The following is a 15,214-nucleotide window of genomic DNA, read 5'->3' as shown; positions in this document are numbered from 1 at the left end:
AACCCATTACAAACCAGTATATCCCAGTATAACCCAGTATATCCCAGTACAACACTCACAGGTTTGGGGGCATTTCCAGTCCCCCGCTCGCTGCTGGGCCCCTCCCAGTCTATCCCAGTATAACCCAGTACATCCCAGTATACCCCACTATAACCCTCCCAGTATAACCAGTCCATCCCAGTATAAACCAGTATAAACCAGTATCACACTCACGGGTTGGGGCATTTCCAGTCCCCCGCTCTCTGCTGGGCCCCTCCCCAGTATAACCCAGTATAACCCAGTATATCCCAGTATAACCCATTACAAGCCAGTATAACCCATTGCAAGCAATACAACCCTCCAAGTATAACCCAGTACAACCCATTACAAACCAGTATAAACCAGTATAACCCAGTATATTATTGACACTCACGGGTTAATTTCCAGTCCCCCGCTCTCTGCTGGGCCCCTCCCAGTATAACCCAGTCTCTCCCAGTCTCTCCCAGTATAACCAGTATACCCCAGTATAACCCTCCCAGTACATCCCAGTATATCCCAGTATAACCCTCCCAGTATAACCCAGTACATCCCAGTATAACCAGTATCACACTCACGGGTTGGGGCATTTCCAGTCCCCCGCTCTCTGCTGGGCCCCTCCCAGTGTAACCCAGTATAACCCAGTATAACCCAGTATAAGCCACTATACCCCTCCCAGTATAACCCAGTATAACCCAGTCTCTCCCAGTATAACCAGTATAAACCAGTATAACGGTCACTCACGGGTTGGGGCATTTCCAGTCCTCTCTGCTGGGCCCCTCCCAGTATAACCCAGTATAACCCAATCCATCCCAGTATAACCAGTATATCCCAGTATCACACTCACGGGTTGGGGCATTTCCAGTCCCCCGCTCTCTGCTGGGCCCCTCCCAGTATAACCCAGTATAACCCAGTATAACCCAGTCTCTCCCACTATAACCCTCCCAGTATAACCCAGTCTATCCCAGTATAACCCATTACAAACCAGTCTCTCCCAGTATATCCCAGTATATCCCAGTATCACTCTCACTCACGGGTTGGAGCAATTTCCAGTCCCCCGCTCTCTGCTGGGCCCCTCCCAGTATAACCCAGTATAACCCAGTATAAACCAGTATAAACCAGTATAAACCAGTATAACCAGTACAATTGTCACTCACGGGGTTGGGGCATTTCAGTCCCCCGCTCTCTGCTGGGCCCCTCCCAGTATAACCCAGTATAAAGCCAGTATACCCCAATATATCCCAGTATCCCAGTATAACCCAGTATAACCCATTACAAACCAGTATATCCCATTACAAACCAGTATAACCAGTATAACCCTCCCAGTATAACCAGTATAAAACAGTACAGGTCACTCACGGGTTGGGGCATTTCCAGTCCCCCGCTCTCTGCTGGGCCCCTCCCAGTATACCCCAGTATATCCCAGTATAACCCATTACAAACCAGTATAACCCAGTATAACCAGTATCACACTCACGGGTTGGGGCATTTCCAATCCCCCGCTCTCTGCTGGGCCCCTCCCAGTATAACCCAGTATAACCCAGTATAACCCATTACAAACCAGTCTCTCCCAGTATAACCAATATAACCCACTATAACCCCTCCCAGCATAACCCAATATAACCCAGTATAACCCTCCCAGTATATCCCAGTATAACCTAGTCTCTCCCAGTATAACCCTCCCAGTATATCCCAGTACACCCCATTAAAAACCAGTATATCCCAGTGTATCCCAGTATATCCCCCCAGTATATCCCAGTATAACCATCCCAGTATAACCCATTACAAACCAGTCTCTCCCAGTATACCCCAGTATAACCCTCCCAGTATATCCCAGTATAACCAAGTGTAACCCAGTATAACGCTCCCAGTATAACCCATTACAAACCAGTATAACCCAGTATATCCCTCCCAGTATAACCCAGTATATCCAGTATAACCAGCACATTCCAGTATACCCCTCCCAGTATAAACCAGTATAAACCAGTATATTATTGTCACTCACGGGTTGGGGCATTTCCAGTCCCCCGCTCTCTGCTGGGCCCCTCCCAGTATAACCCAGTATAACCCATTACAAACCAGTATAACCCAATGTAACCCAGTCTCTCCCAGTATAACCCAGTATAACCCAGGATAACCATCCCAGTCCATCCCAGTATAACCAGTATAACCCAATCTATCCCAGTATATCCCAGTATAAACCAGTATCACACTCACGGGTTGGGGCATTTCCAGTCCCCCGCTCTCTGCTGGGCCCCTCCCAGTATAACCCAGTATAACCCAGTATAACCCTCCCAGTCTCTCCCAGTATAACCAGTATAACCAGTATAACCCCCCCCGTATAACCAGTATAACCAGTATAAACCAGTATAACCAGTATCACACTCACGGGTTGGGGCATTTCCAGTCCCCCGCTCTCTGCTGGGCCCCTCCCAGTCTCTCCCAGTATAACCCAGTATAACCAGTATAACCCTCCCAGTATAACCAGTATAACCAGTACATTATTGTCACTCACGGGTTGGGGCATTTCCAATCCCCCGCTCTCTGCTGGGCCCCTCCCCCTCCCGTGAAGCCGCCGCGGCCGCCGGAGCCGGAGCCGAACCCGCCCCGGCCCATGGGGCCTGAAATGGGGGAAAAAACGGGGATTTTGGTTAAAAATGGGGAAAAATGGGATTTTGGGGGGGAGGGAATGGGGATGCTGGGAAAAAATCCGGGGATTTTGGGAAAAAAAATGGGGATTTTGGGGTGGGAAATGGAGATTTTGGGGTGAGAAATGGGAATGGCCAAACCCATGAGGCCTGGAAATGGGGGGAAAAAATGGGGGATTTTGGTTAAAAATGGGAAATAATGGGATTCTGGGGGGAGGAATTGGGATGCTGGGAAAAAAAAACGGGGATTTTGGGAAAAAAAAATGGGATTTTGGGAAAAAAATGGGGATTTTGGGGTGAAAAATGGGGATTTTGGGGTGAGAAATGGGAATGGCCAAAACCCATGGAGCCTGGAAATGGGGAGAAAAAACGGGAATTTTGGTTAAAAATGGGAAAAATAATGGGATTTTGGGGGGAGAATTGGGATTCGGTAAAAAAAAAGGGGATTTTTGGCAAAAAAATGGGGATTTTTGGTAAAAAAATGGGGATTTGGTGAAAAAATGGGGATTTTTGGTAAAAAAAATGGGGATTTTTGGGGTGAGAAATGGGAATGGCCAAACCCATGGGCCTGGAAATGGGGGAAAAAATGGAATTTTGGTTAAAATAATGGGATTTTGGGGGAGGAATTGGGATTTTGGGAAAAAATCCGGGGATTTTGGGAAAAAAAATGGGGATTTTCGGGAAAAAAAATGGGGATTTTGGGGTGAGAAATGGGATTTTTGGGTGAAAAATGGGAATGGCCAAATCCATGGGGCCTGGAAATGGGGAAAAAAATGGGGATTTTGGGTAAAATGGGAATAAAATGGGATTTTGGGATGGAAAGGTGAATTTTGAGGTGAAAAAGAGGAATTCTGCAGTGAAAAAGGTGCATTTTGGGTTAGAAAAAGCAAATTTGTTTTATAAAAGGTGAATTTTGGGGTGAAAAAGGACAATTTTGGGGCAAAAAAGGTGAATTTTTGGGGTACAATAAGGGGATTTGGGATGGAAAAGTGAATTATGGGGTACAAAAAAGGGGATTTTGGCATGGAAACGTGATTTTGGGGTGAAAAAGGTGAATTTTTGGTGTGAATAAGGTGAATTTTGGGTTAAAAAAGGTGAATTTTTGGGGTACAAAACCTGGATTTGGCATGGAAAGGTGAATTTTGGTGTGAAAAAGGTGAATTTTAGGTTAAAAAAGGTGAATTTTGGTGTGAAAAAAGGTCTATTTTGGCTAAAAAAGGTGAATTTTGAGCTAGAAAATCAGGATTTCAGGGCGGAAAAGGGGATTTCGAGCTACAGAAGGGGGATTTTAGGGTTCAAAATGTGAATTTTGGGTTAAAAAAGGTGAATTTTGGGTTATAAAAAGTGAATTTTGTGTTATAAAATGTGAATTTAGCGCTCACCTCCCCGTCCCCGGCCGCGGCCGCCGCCCCGGGTGAAGTCGGCGCGCCGGGTGGCGAACGAGACCTTGATGGGGTTCCCAGAGAACTCCTTGCCTGCAAATGGGGAAAAAACAGAATTATTGGGGAAAATTGGGATTTTTATTGGGGAAAATTGGGAAAAAATATGGGGGAAAAATGGGGATTTATATTGGGGAAAATTGGGAAAAATATTGGGGAAAATGGGGATTTATATTGGGGAAAATTGGGGGAAAAAAAGGAAATTGATTGGGGAAAAATGGGGTGAAAAAAAGGGAATTTATTGGGGAAAAAAAGGGAATTTATTGGGGAAAAAAAGGAATTTATTGAGGAAAAATGGGAATTAATATTAGAGAAAATTGGGGAAAAATGGGGAAAAAAAGGAAATTTATTGGGGAAAATTGGAGGAGAAAAGGGAATTTATTAGGGAAAAAAATGGAACTAGTATTGGGGAAAATGGGGATTTATTGGGGGAAAATGGGGATTTATATTGGGGAAAATTGGGATTTATATTGGGGAAAATTGGGGAAAAAAAGGGGAAGTTATTGGGAAAAAAGGGAATTTATTGGGGAAAAATGGGGGAAAAAAAGGGAATTTATTGGGGAAAAATAGGAATTAATATTGGAGGAATGGGAATTAATATTGGGGAAAATTGGGAATTTATTGGGGTAAAATGGGAATTATTATTGGGGAAAATTGGGGAAAAAAAGGGAATTTATTGGGGAAAATCGGAAATAATATGGGGGAAAATTTGGGAAAAAAAGGGAATTTATTGGGGAAAAAAAGGGAATTTATTGGGGAAAAAAGGGAATTTGTTGGGGAAAATGGGGAAAAAAAAGGGAATTTATTGGGGAAAAAAAGGGAATTTATTGGGAAAATTGGGGAAAAAAAAAGGGAATTTATTGGGGAAAATTGGAGGAAAAAAGGAATTTATTAGGGAAAAATGGAAATTAATATTGGGGAAAATTGGGAACTAATATTGGGGAGAAATGGGCAATATTATGGGGGAAAATTGGGGAAAAAAAGGGAATTTATTGGGAAAAATTGGGGAAAAAAAGGGAATTTATTGGGGAAAAATGGGGAAAAAGGGGGAATTTATTGGGGAAATAAAGGGAGATTATTGGGGAAAAATGGGGAATAAAAGGGAATTTATTAGGGAAAATTGGGAATTAATACTGGAGAGAAATGGGAATTTATTGGGGAAAAATGGGAATTATTATTGGGGAAAATTGGGGGAAAAATGGAATTCATTGGGGAAAATGACAATTAATATTGGGGAAAAATGGGAATTAATATTGGGGAAAATTGGGGGAAAAAAATGGGAATTATTGGGGGGAAATGGGGATTTATATTGGGGAAAATTGGGGGAAAATTAAGGAATTTATTCGGGAAAAATGGGAAAAAAAGGGAATTTATTGGGGAAAATTGGGGGGAAAAAATAGGGGGAAAAAAAGGGGAATTTATTGGGGAAAAAAAAGGGAATTTATTCGGGAAAAATGGGGAAAAAAAGGGAATTTATTGGGGAAATAAAGGGAATTTATTGGGGAAAAAAGAGGAAAAAGAAGGGAATTTATTGGGGTAATAAAGGGAATTTATTGGGGAAAAAAAGGGAATTTATTGAGGAAAAAAAGGGAATTATTGGGAAATAAAGGGAATTTATTGGGGAAAAATGGGGAAAAAAAGGGAATTTATTGGGAAAAATGGGGATTAGTATTAGGGAAAACGGGAATTTAATGGGGAAAAATGGGAATTATTGGGGGGAAAAATGGGATTAATATTGGGGAAAATAGGAAATAATATGGGGGAAAATTGGGGAAAAAAAGGGAATTTATTGGGAAAAAATGGGAATTTATTGGGGAAAATTGGGAATTAATACTGGAGAAAAAAGGGATTTTATTGAGAAAAAATGGGAATTTATTGGGAAAAATGGGAATTATTGAGGGAATTTTAGGAGTTTCGTTATCGGGATTTTCGGGGATTTGGGGATCAGGAATTTTGGGAATTGGAGGAATTTGGGAATTTTGGTATTTTCTGACCATCAAACCAGTCAATAGCAGCCTTGGCGGGGCGGGTCGTCGAAGGACACGGGAAATTTGGGATGGGAATTTCAGAAATTTGGGAATTTTGGGAGTTTTATTACCGGGATTTTTGGATTTGGGGATCAGGAATTTTGGGATTTTTGGAATTTTGGGATTTCTGACCATCAAACCAGTCAATAGCAGCCTTGGCCGAGGGCGGGTCATCGAAGGACACGGGGAAATTTGGGATGGAAAATTTCGGGATTTCGGGATTTTGGGAATTTCAGGATTTTGGGAATTTTGGGATCGGGATTTTTGGGAATTTGGGATTTTTGGGGATTTTCTGACCATCAAACCAGTCAATAGCAGCCTTGGCCGAGGGCGGGTCGTCGAAGGACACGGCGACATTTGGGATGGGAAATTTCAGAATTTGGGAATTTTGGGAGTTTCGTTATCGGGATTTTTGGGATTTGGGGATCAGGAATTTTTGGAATTTTGGGAATTTTGGGAAATTTGTGAATTTTGGTAATTTTCTGACCATTCAAACCAGTCGATAGCAGCCTTGGCCGAGGGCGGTCGTCGAAGGACACGGTGGCCTCGCCCTTGAGCTTGCCGGTCTCGCGGTCGTGTAGAGATTGATCATGGGCTGGCCCGTCTTCTTGTTGGTCTGAGTGACCAGAGTGACCAGTGAGTGACCACTGACCAGTGAGTGACCACTGAGTGACCACTGAGTGAGCACTGACCAGTGGGTGACCACTGAGTGATCGCTAAGTGACCCTGAGTGACCCTGAGTGACCACAGTGAGCACAGAGTGACCACAGAGCCAAACCCCCCCACAGTGATCATGGGCTGGCCGGGCTTCTTGTTGGTCTGAGAGTGACCAGAGAGTGACCGCTGAGTGACCACACTGACCACTGAGTGACCACACTGACCATTGACCCCTGGGAGTGACCATTCACCCATGGGAGTGACCACAGCGACAGTGAGTGACCACAGAGCCAACCCCCCCACAGTGATCATGGGCTGGCCGGGCTTCTTGTTGGTCTGAGTGACCAGAGAGTGACCACTGAGTGACCACTGAGTGACCACTGAGTGACCCTGAGTGACCGCTGAGTGACCACAGAGCCAAACCCCCCCCACAGTGATCATGGGCTGGCCGGGCTTTTTGTTGGTCTGAGTGACCAGAGTGACCAGAGAGTGACCACTGAGTGACCACTGAGTGACCACTGAGTGACCACAGTGACCACTGAGTGACCCCTGACCAGTGAGTGACCACAGAGCCAAACCCCCCCCCCCCCCCCCACAGTGATCATGGGCTGGCCCGTCTTCTTGTTGGTCTGAGTGACCAGAGAGTGACCACTGAGTGACCACTGAGTGACCACTGACCAGTGGGTGACCACTGAGTGAGCACTGAGTGAGCACAGAGCCAACCCCCCCCTCACAGTGATCATGGGCTGGCTCAGCTTCTTATTGGTCTGGGGATGCAGAGTGACCAGTGAGTGACGGCAGTTGCCCTGAGTGACCACTGAGTGACCCCTGACCCCTGAGTGACCCCTGCCCAGCCAGTGACCCCACCCAGGTGTCTCCCAGGTCTATTTTGGGCGTATTTAGGTGGATTTTGGGTCCCTCCAGGTGCGTTTTGGGTCTATTTTGGGTCTATTTTGGGTCTGTTTTTGGATGTGGCTTTGGGTGTATCTCAGGCGTTTTTTGGGTGTGATTCAGGTGTATTTTTTGGGTGTGTTTTGGGTCTATTTTGGGTGTACTTTGGGTTTATTTTTAAGTATATTTTGGGTCTATTTCGGGTGTATTTTTGGGTGTGGTTTGGGCCTATTTTGGGTATATTTAAACGTATTTTGGGTGTATTTTGGGTCTATTTTTAAGTGTAATTTGGGTCTATTTTGGGCGTGATTCAGGTGTATTTTGGGTGTATTTTGGGTCTATTTATAAGTGTATCTCAGGCCCATTTTTGGGTGTATTTTGGGTGCATTTTGGGTGTATCTCAGGTTAAATTTTTGGTGCATTTTTCGGTGTATTTTTGTCCATTTCTGGGCGTATTTTGGGTCTATTTTTAAGCGCATTTTGGGTGTGGTTTGGGTGTATTTTTGAGTGTATTTCGGGAACATTTCAGCGCATTTTGGGTCTATTTTGGGTGTATCTCAGGTGTATTTTGGGTCTATTTTTAAGCGCATTTTGGGTGTGGTTTGGGTGTATTTTGGGTGTATTTCGGGCACATTTCAGCGTATTTGGTGTCTATTTTTGGGTGTATTTTGGGTCTATTTTTAAGCGTATTTTGGGTGTGGTTTGGGTCTATTTTTGGGTGTATTTTTGGGTGTACTTTTGGGCCTATTTTAGGTGTATTTTTGGGTCTATTTTAGGGTGTATTTCGGGCACATTTCAGCGCATTTTGGGTCTATTTTGGGTGTGTTTTGGGTATATTTGGGTGTATTTTTGGGTGTATTTCGGGCGCGTTTCAGGTCTATTTTGGGTCTATTCTGGGTGTATTTTTGGGTGTATCTCAGGTCAATTTTGGGTGTATTTCGGGCACATTTCATCGCATTTTGGGTCTATTCTGGGTGTATTTTTGGGTCTATATTTGGGTGTATTTCGGGCACATTTCAGGTCTATTTTTGGGTCTATTTTGGGTGTATTTTTGGTCTATTTTTAAGTATATTTTGGGTGTAGTTTGGGTCTTTTTTGGGTATATTTTTGGGTGTATTTCAGGCACATTTCAGGGGCATTTTGGGTCTATTTTGGGTGTATTTTTGGGTCTATTTTGGGTCTATTTTGGGTGTATTTTTGGGTTTATTTCGGGCACATTTCAGGTCTATTTTAGGTCTATTTTGGGTCTATTGTGAATCTATTTTGGGTGTATTTCAGGTCTATTTTTGGGTCTATTTTGGGTCTATTTTGGGTGCATTTCAGCGCATTTTGGGTGTATTTTGGGCCTATTTTGGGTGTGATTTGGGTCTATTTTGGGTGTATTATTGGGCCTATTTCGAGTGCATTTCAGGTCTATTTTAGGTCTATTTTGGTTGTATTTTTGGGCCTATTTTTAAGTGTATTTTCGGTGTCGTTTGGGTCTATTTTGTGTATATTTTGGGTGTATTTTTGGGTGTATTTTGGGTCTATTTCGGGCATATTTCAGTCTATTTCGGGTGCATTTCAGCACATTTTGGGTCTATTTTGGTGTATTTTGGGTGTATTTTGGGTCTATTTTGGGTGTATTTTTGGGTCCATTTTTGAGTCTATTTTGGGTGTATTTTGGGCACATTTCAGGTCTATTTTGGGTGTATTCTGGGTCTATTTTTGGGCCCATTCCAGCACATTTTGGGCTCATTTTGGCGCCCCCACCTTGATGATGCCGATCTGTTTGAAGTAATCGGCCACCGACTCGATGGTGACGTTCTCGCCCAGCCCCTGCACGAAGATCGTGTTGTTGTCCGAGTTATCCTGCTCCCTGAAAATTAATTAATTATTAATTAATTACCGCTAATTAGCGTTCATTACTGAGGGAAACATGCTAATTAACCCTCATTAACCCCACCCCAAAGCTCAGAAATAACCCCAAATCCCACCCCAATTTGTTGTTGTCCCAATTGTCCTGCTCGCACTGCAAATCATTAATTTGTGCTAATTAGCATTAATTACTGAGGAAAAAATGCTAATTAACCCTCATTAACCCCGCCCCAAAGCTCACAAATGACCCCAAAGTCCCTCCCCAATTTGTTGTTGTCCGAGTTATCCTGCTCCCCTGAAAATTAATTAATTCATTAATTAATTACCCTTAATTAGCATTCATTACTGGGAAAAACATGCTAATTAACCCTCATTAACCCCACCCCAAAGCTCAGAAATAACCCCAAAGTCCCGCCCCAATTTGTTGCTGTCCCACTTATCCTGCTCCCCTTAAAAATTCATTAATTACCACTAATTAGCATTAATTAATGAGGAAACGATGCTAATTAACCCTCATAAACCCCGCCCCAAAGCTCAGAAATGACCCCAAGTCCCTCCCCAATTTGTTGTTGTCCGAGTTATCCTGCTCCCCTGAAAAATTAATTAATTACCGCTAATTAGCACTAATTACTGAGCAAAAACGCTAATTAACCCTCATTAACCCCGCCCCAAAGCTCAGAAATAACCCCCAATTTGTTGTTGTCCGAGTTATCCTGCTCCCCTGAAAATTAATTCATTAATTAATTAATTACTGCTAATTAGCGTTCATTACTGAGGGAAACATGCTAATGAACCCTCATTAACCCCGCCCCAAAGCTCACAAATAACCCCCAATTTGTTGTTGTCCGAGTTATCCTGCCTCCCCTGAAATTAATTAATTCATTAATTAATTAATTACTGCTAATTAGCATTCATTACCGAGCAAAAAATGCTAATTAAACCCTGCCCCAAAGCTCACAAATGACCCCAAGTCCCTCCCCATGTGTTGTTGTCCGAGTTATCCTGCTCCCCTGAATTTATTAATTAATTAATTAATTACTGCTAATTAGCATTCATTACTGAGGGAAATACGCTAATTAACCCTCATTAGCCCCGCCCCAAAGCTCAGAAATAACCCCCAAATCCTCCCCAATTTGTTGTTGTCCGAGTTATCCTGCTCCCCTGAAAATTAATCAATAATTAATTAATTACCGCTAATTAACGTTCATTACTGATGAAAAAATGCTAATTAACCCTCATTAATCCCGCCCCAAAGCTCACAAATAACCCCCAATTTGTTGTTGTCCGAGTTATCCTGCTCCCCTGAAAATTAATTAATTATTAATTAATTAATTACTGCTAATTAGCGTTCATTACTGAGCAAAACATGCTAATTAGCCCTCATTAACCCCGCCCCAAAGCTCACAAATAACCCACAAGTTCCTCCCCAATTTGTTGTTGTCCGAGTTGTCCTGCTCCCCTACAATTAATTCATTAATTACCCTTAATTAGCACTAATTACTGAGGAAAAGATGCTAATTAACCCTCATTAACCCCGCCCCAAAGCTCACAAATGACCCCCAAGTCCCGCCCCAATTTGTTGTTGTCCGAGTTATCCTGCTCCCTGCAATTAATTAATTAATTACCGCTAATTAGCATTCATTACTGACGAAAAAATGCTAATTAACCCTCATTAACCCCCGCCCCAAAGCTCACAAATGACCCAAGGTCCCTCCCCGATTTGTTGTTGTCCGAGTTATCCTGCTCCCCTGAAAATTAATTAATTCATTAATTAATTAATTACTGCTAATTAACCTTCATTACTGAGGGAAATATTGCTAATTAACCCTCATTAACCCCGCCCCAAAGCTCAGAAATGACCCCAAGTCCCTCCCCAATTTGTTGTTGTCCAAATTGTCCTGCTCGTCTGCAAATCATTAATTAATTTGTGCTAATTAGCATTAATTACTGAGCAAAACACGCTAATTAACCCTCATTAACCCCACCCCAAAGCTCACAAATGACCCAAGTCCCTCCCCAATTTGTTGTTGTCCGAGTTATCCTGCTCCCCTGAAAATTAATTAATTCATTAATTAATTACCCTTAATTAGCATTAATTACTGAGCAAAAAACGTTAATTAGCCCTCATTAACCCCCACCCCAAAGCTCACAAATGACCCCAATCCCTCCCCAATTTGTTGTTGTCCGAATTGTCCTGCTCCCCTGCAATTAATTTATTAATTACCGCTAATTAGCATTAATTACTGAGGAAACATGCTAATTAACCCTCATTAACCCCGCCCCAAAGCTCAGAAATGACCCCAAGTCCTCCCCAATTTGTTGTTGTCCGAATTGTCCTGCTCCCCTGCAATCAATTAATTAATTACTCTTAATTAGCATTCATTACTGAGGAAAAAATGCTAATTAACCCTCATTAACCCCGCCCCAAAGCTCAGAAATAACCCCAAAGCCCCTCCCAATTGTTGTTGTCCAAGTTGTCCTGCTCCCCTGCAATTAATTCACTAATTAATAATTAATTACCCTTAATTAGCATTCATTAATGAGGAAACCATGCTAATTAACCCTCATTAACCCCGCCCCAAAGCTCACAAATGACCCCCAAGCCCCGCCCCAATTTGTTGTTGTCCAAATTGTCCTGCTCCCCTGCAATTAATTCATTAATTACCATTAATTAGCACTAATGACTGAGCAAAAATCCTAATCAGCCCTCATTAACCCCACCCCAAAGCTCACAAATGACCCCAAGTCCCGCCCCAATTTGTTGTTGTCCGAGTTATCCTGCTCCCCTGAAAATTAATCAATTAATTAATTAATTACCCTTAACTAGCATTCGTTACTGAGAAAAAATGCTAATTAACCCTCATTAACCCCGCCCCAAAGCTCAGAAATAACCCCAAGTCCCTCCCCAATTTGTTGTTGTCCGAGTTATCCTGCTCCCCTGAAAATTAATTCATTAATTAATTAATTACTGCTAATTAGCGTTCATTACTGAGGAAAAAATGCTAATTAGCCCTCATTAACCCGCCCCCAAGCTCACAAATGACCCAAGTCCCTCCCCAATTTGTTCTTGTCTGAATTGTCCTGCTCCCCTGCAATTAATTTATTAATTACCGCTAATTAGCACTAATTACTGAAGAAAAGATGCTAATTAACCCTCATTAACCCCACCCCAGGAATCTAAATTGGCTCCCAAAGCTCCACCTCCTAACGCTCACCTAGAGATCAATTATTAGCTAAATTAATTAGCGTTATTACTGTTAATCACCGCTAATTAACCACTATTAACTCCATCCTCAAATCTAAAAAGGCCCCTTGTACTCACCTTGTTAATTAACACCAATTAACCCCTTTAACTCAATTAATTCCAACCCAAACCCTTATTCCTCTTCATTATCACTAACTTCATTACCACTAATTAACGCCAAAATAAATCCCATTAATTACCCCACTAATTAACACCATCAATACCCACTTTATTCCTCCTAATTACCTCTAATTATACAATTCATTATTCCCCAACCTCATCTTTTACTCAACCCGTTAATTACCACTAATTAATCTCTTTAGCTTAACTAATTAACCCCAATTCGACCTTGATTACCACTAATTAACCACCATTCATTACCACTCATTCCCCCAATTATCACCATATTAACCCCCAATAAACTCCATTAATTACCACATTAATTAACATAACTTCAGCAATTATTTGCCGTTAATTACCCCTAATTAATCCATTAATTAATTAATTACCTGGGTCATGTCTGGGCCCCTGGTCCCGGGGTCCTTACATGAAAAAGAAAAAACAAATTATGCAAATTAGGAGAGCTGAATGTAGGCGTGACCACCCCAAGCCCCGCCCCCTTTTCCTTGGCCCCGCCCCTTTTGCCCCTCCCAGGCCCCTTTTTGCGGCAAAATCCCCAAATTTGGCACCAAAATTTTCCTTTTTTTCCACCTGAAATTCAAATTCCGGAACCTTCTCCCCAAAAAGGCTCCGATTTCTCCTTTTTTCCTCATTTTTGTTGTTTTTCACTCCATTTTTCCTTTTTTAGAGAATTTTTTCCCTTTATTTTCCCTTTTTTCTTCACCTTTTTCATCATTTTTTACTCCAGTTTTTCCCTTATATTCCTTAATTTATTCTTGATATTTTTTATATTTTTTTCCTTTTTTCCCCTCATTTTTTCCTCACAATTTCACTGAATTTCATTAATTTTTTTCCTTTATTTTTCCACCATTTTTTCCCTTTTTCTCCCATTTTTTCCTCTATTTCTCCTTCATTTTTTCCACTTTTTCACCACCAAAAATTCATTTTTATTCAGTTTTGGGTCCACTGCAGCTCCAACCTCACCCCCATTTTGGGGCAATTTCCACCTTTTTTATTCCATTTTTTATTTCATATTTTCCACCAAAAAATAAAAAACCTCAAGGTCACCGGCGCTTCCACCAAAACCTGAAATTTGGGGTTTTTTTCCCCAAAAACCTCCTGAAATTTGAGTTTTTATCACCCAAAACCCATCAGAAATTCAGATTTTTTTCACCAAAAAACCTCCTAAAATTTGGGGTTTTTTCCCCAAATCCTTCAGAAATTCGGTTTTTTCCCCCAAAAAACCTCCTAAAATTTGGGGTTTTTTCACTCAAAATCCTCCTGAAATTTGGGGTTTTTTTCCCCAAAATCCTCCTGAAATTTGGGGTTTTTTCCCCCAAAAAACCTCCTAAAATTTGGGGTTTTTTCCCCTAAAATCCTCCTGAAATTCGGTTTTTTTCCCCAAAATCCTCCTGAAATTTGGGTTTTTTTCCCCCAAAAAACCTCCTAAAATTTGGGTTTTTTTCACCCAAAATCCTCCTGAAATTTGGGGTTTTTTCCCCATAAAATCCTCCTGAAATTCGGGTTTTCTTCACCCAAATTCCTCCTGAAATTTGGGGTTTTTTCCCCATAAAATCCTCCTGAAATTCGGGTTTTCTTCACCCAAATTCCTCCTGAAATTTGGGGTTTTTCCCCCCAAAATCCTCCTGAAATTTCGTTTTTTTTCACCCAAAATCCTCCTGAAATTCGGTTTTTTTTTCACCCAAAAACCTCCTGAAATTTGAGTTTTTTTCCCCCAAAAACCTCCTAAAATTGGGTTTTTTTCCCCAAAATCCGCCTTAAATTGGGGTTTTTTCCCCAAAAACCTCCTAAAATTTGGGGTTTTTTTCACCCAAAATCCTCCTAAAATTTGAGTTTTTTTCACCAAAATCCTCCTGAAATTTGGGGTTTTTTTCACCCAAAATCCTCCTAATATTTGGGTTTTTTCCCAAAAAACCTCCTGAAATTCGGTTTTTTTCACCCAAAATCCTCCTAAAATTTGGGGTTTTTTCCCCCCAAAAACCTCCTGAAATTTGGGGTTTTTTCCCCAAAAAACCTCCTGAAATTTGGGGTTTTTTCCCCAAAAAACCTCCTGAAATTTGGGGTTTTTTCCCCCAAATCCATCAGAAATTCGGGTTTTTTTCCCCAAAAAACCTCCTAAAATTTGGGGTTTTTTCCCCCAAAATCCATCAGAAATTCGGTTTTTTTTCACCCAAAAATCCTCCTGAAATTTGGGGTTTTTCCCCAAAAATCCTCCTAAAATTTGGGGTTTTTTTCACCCAAAAACTTCCTAAAATTCAGGTTTTTTTTCACCCAAAACCTCCTGAAATTTGGGGT

The 15,214-nt window shown here is 41.8% G+C and overlaps 1 protein-coding gene across 1 annotated transcript in view; it reads right to left on the bottom strand.

Annotated features, from left to right (window-relative positions):
* LOC141731618 (uncharacterized) overlaps positions 1-15,214 on the bottom strand; it is a 52,170-nt gene that overhangs the window by 9,327 nt on the left and 27,629 nt on the right. The window contains 8 exon segments of the mRNA XM_074558030.1: positions 2,531-2,636; positions 4,046-4,138; positions 6,427-6,480; positions 6,671-6,706; positions 6,709-6,745; positions 9,430-9,536; positions 13,288-13,320; positions 14,567-14,577. Coding sequence (XP_074414131.1) covers positions 2,531-2,636; positions 4,046-4,138; positions 6,427-6,480; positions 6,671-6,706; positions 6,709-6,745; positions 9,430-9,536; positions 13,288-13,320; positions 14,567-14,577 — 477 coding nt within the window.

Source organism: Zonotrichia albicollis, chromosome 24 (genome assembly GCF_047830755.1).
Source record: "Zonotrichia albicollis isolate bZonAlb1 chromosome 24, bZonAlb1.hap1, whole genome shotgun sequence".
NCBI classification, from domain to species: Eukaryota; Metazoa; Chordata; class Aves; order Passeriformes; family Passerellidae; genus Zonotrichia; species Zonotrichia albicollis.
This window is presented reverse-complemented; position numbering and strand designations above follow the sequence as displayed.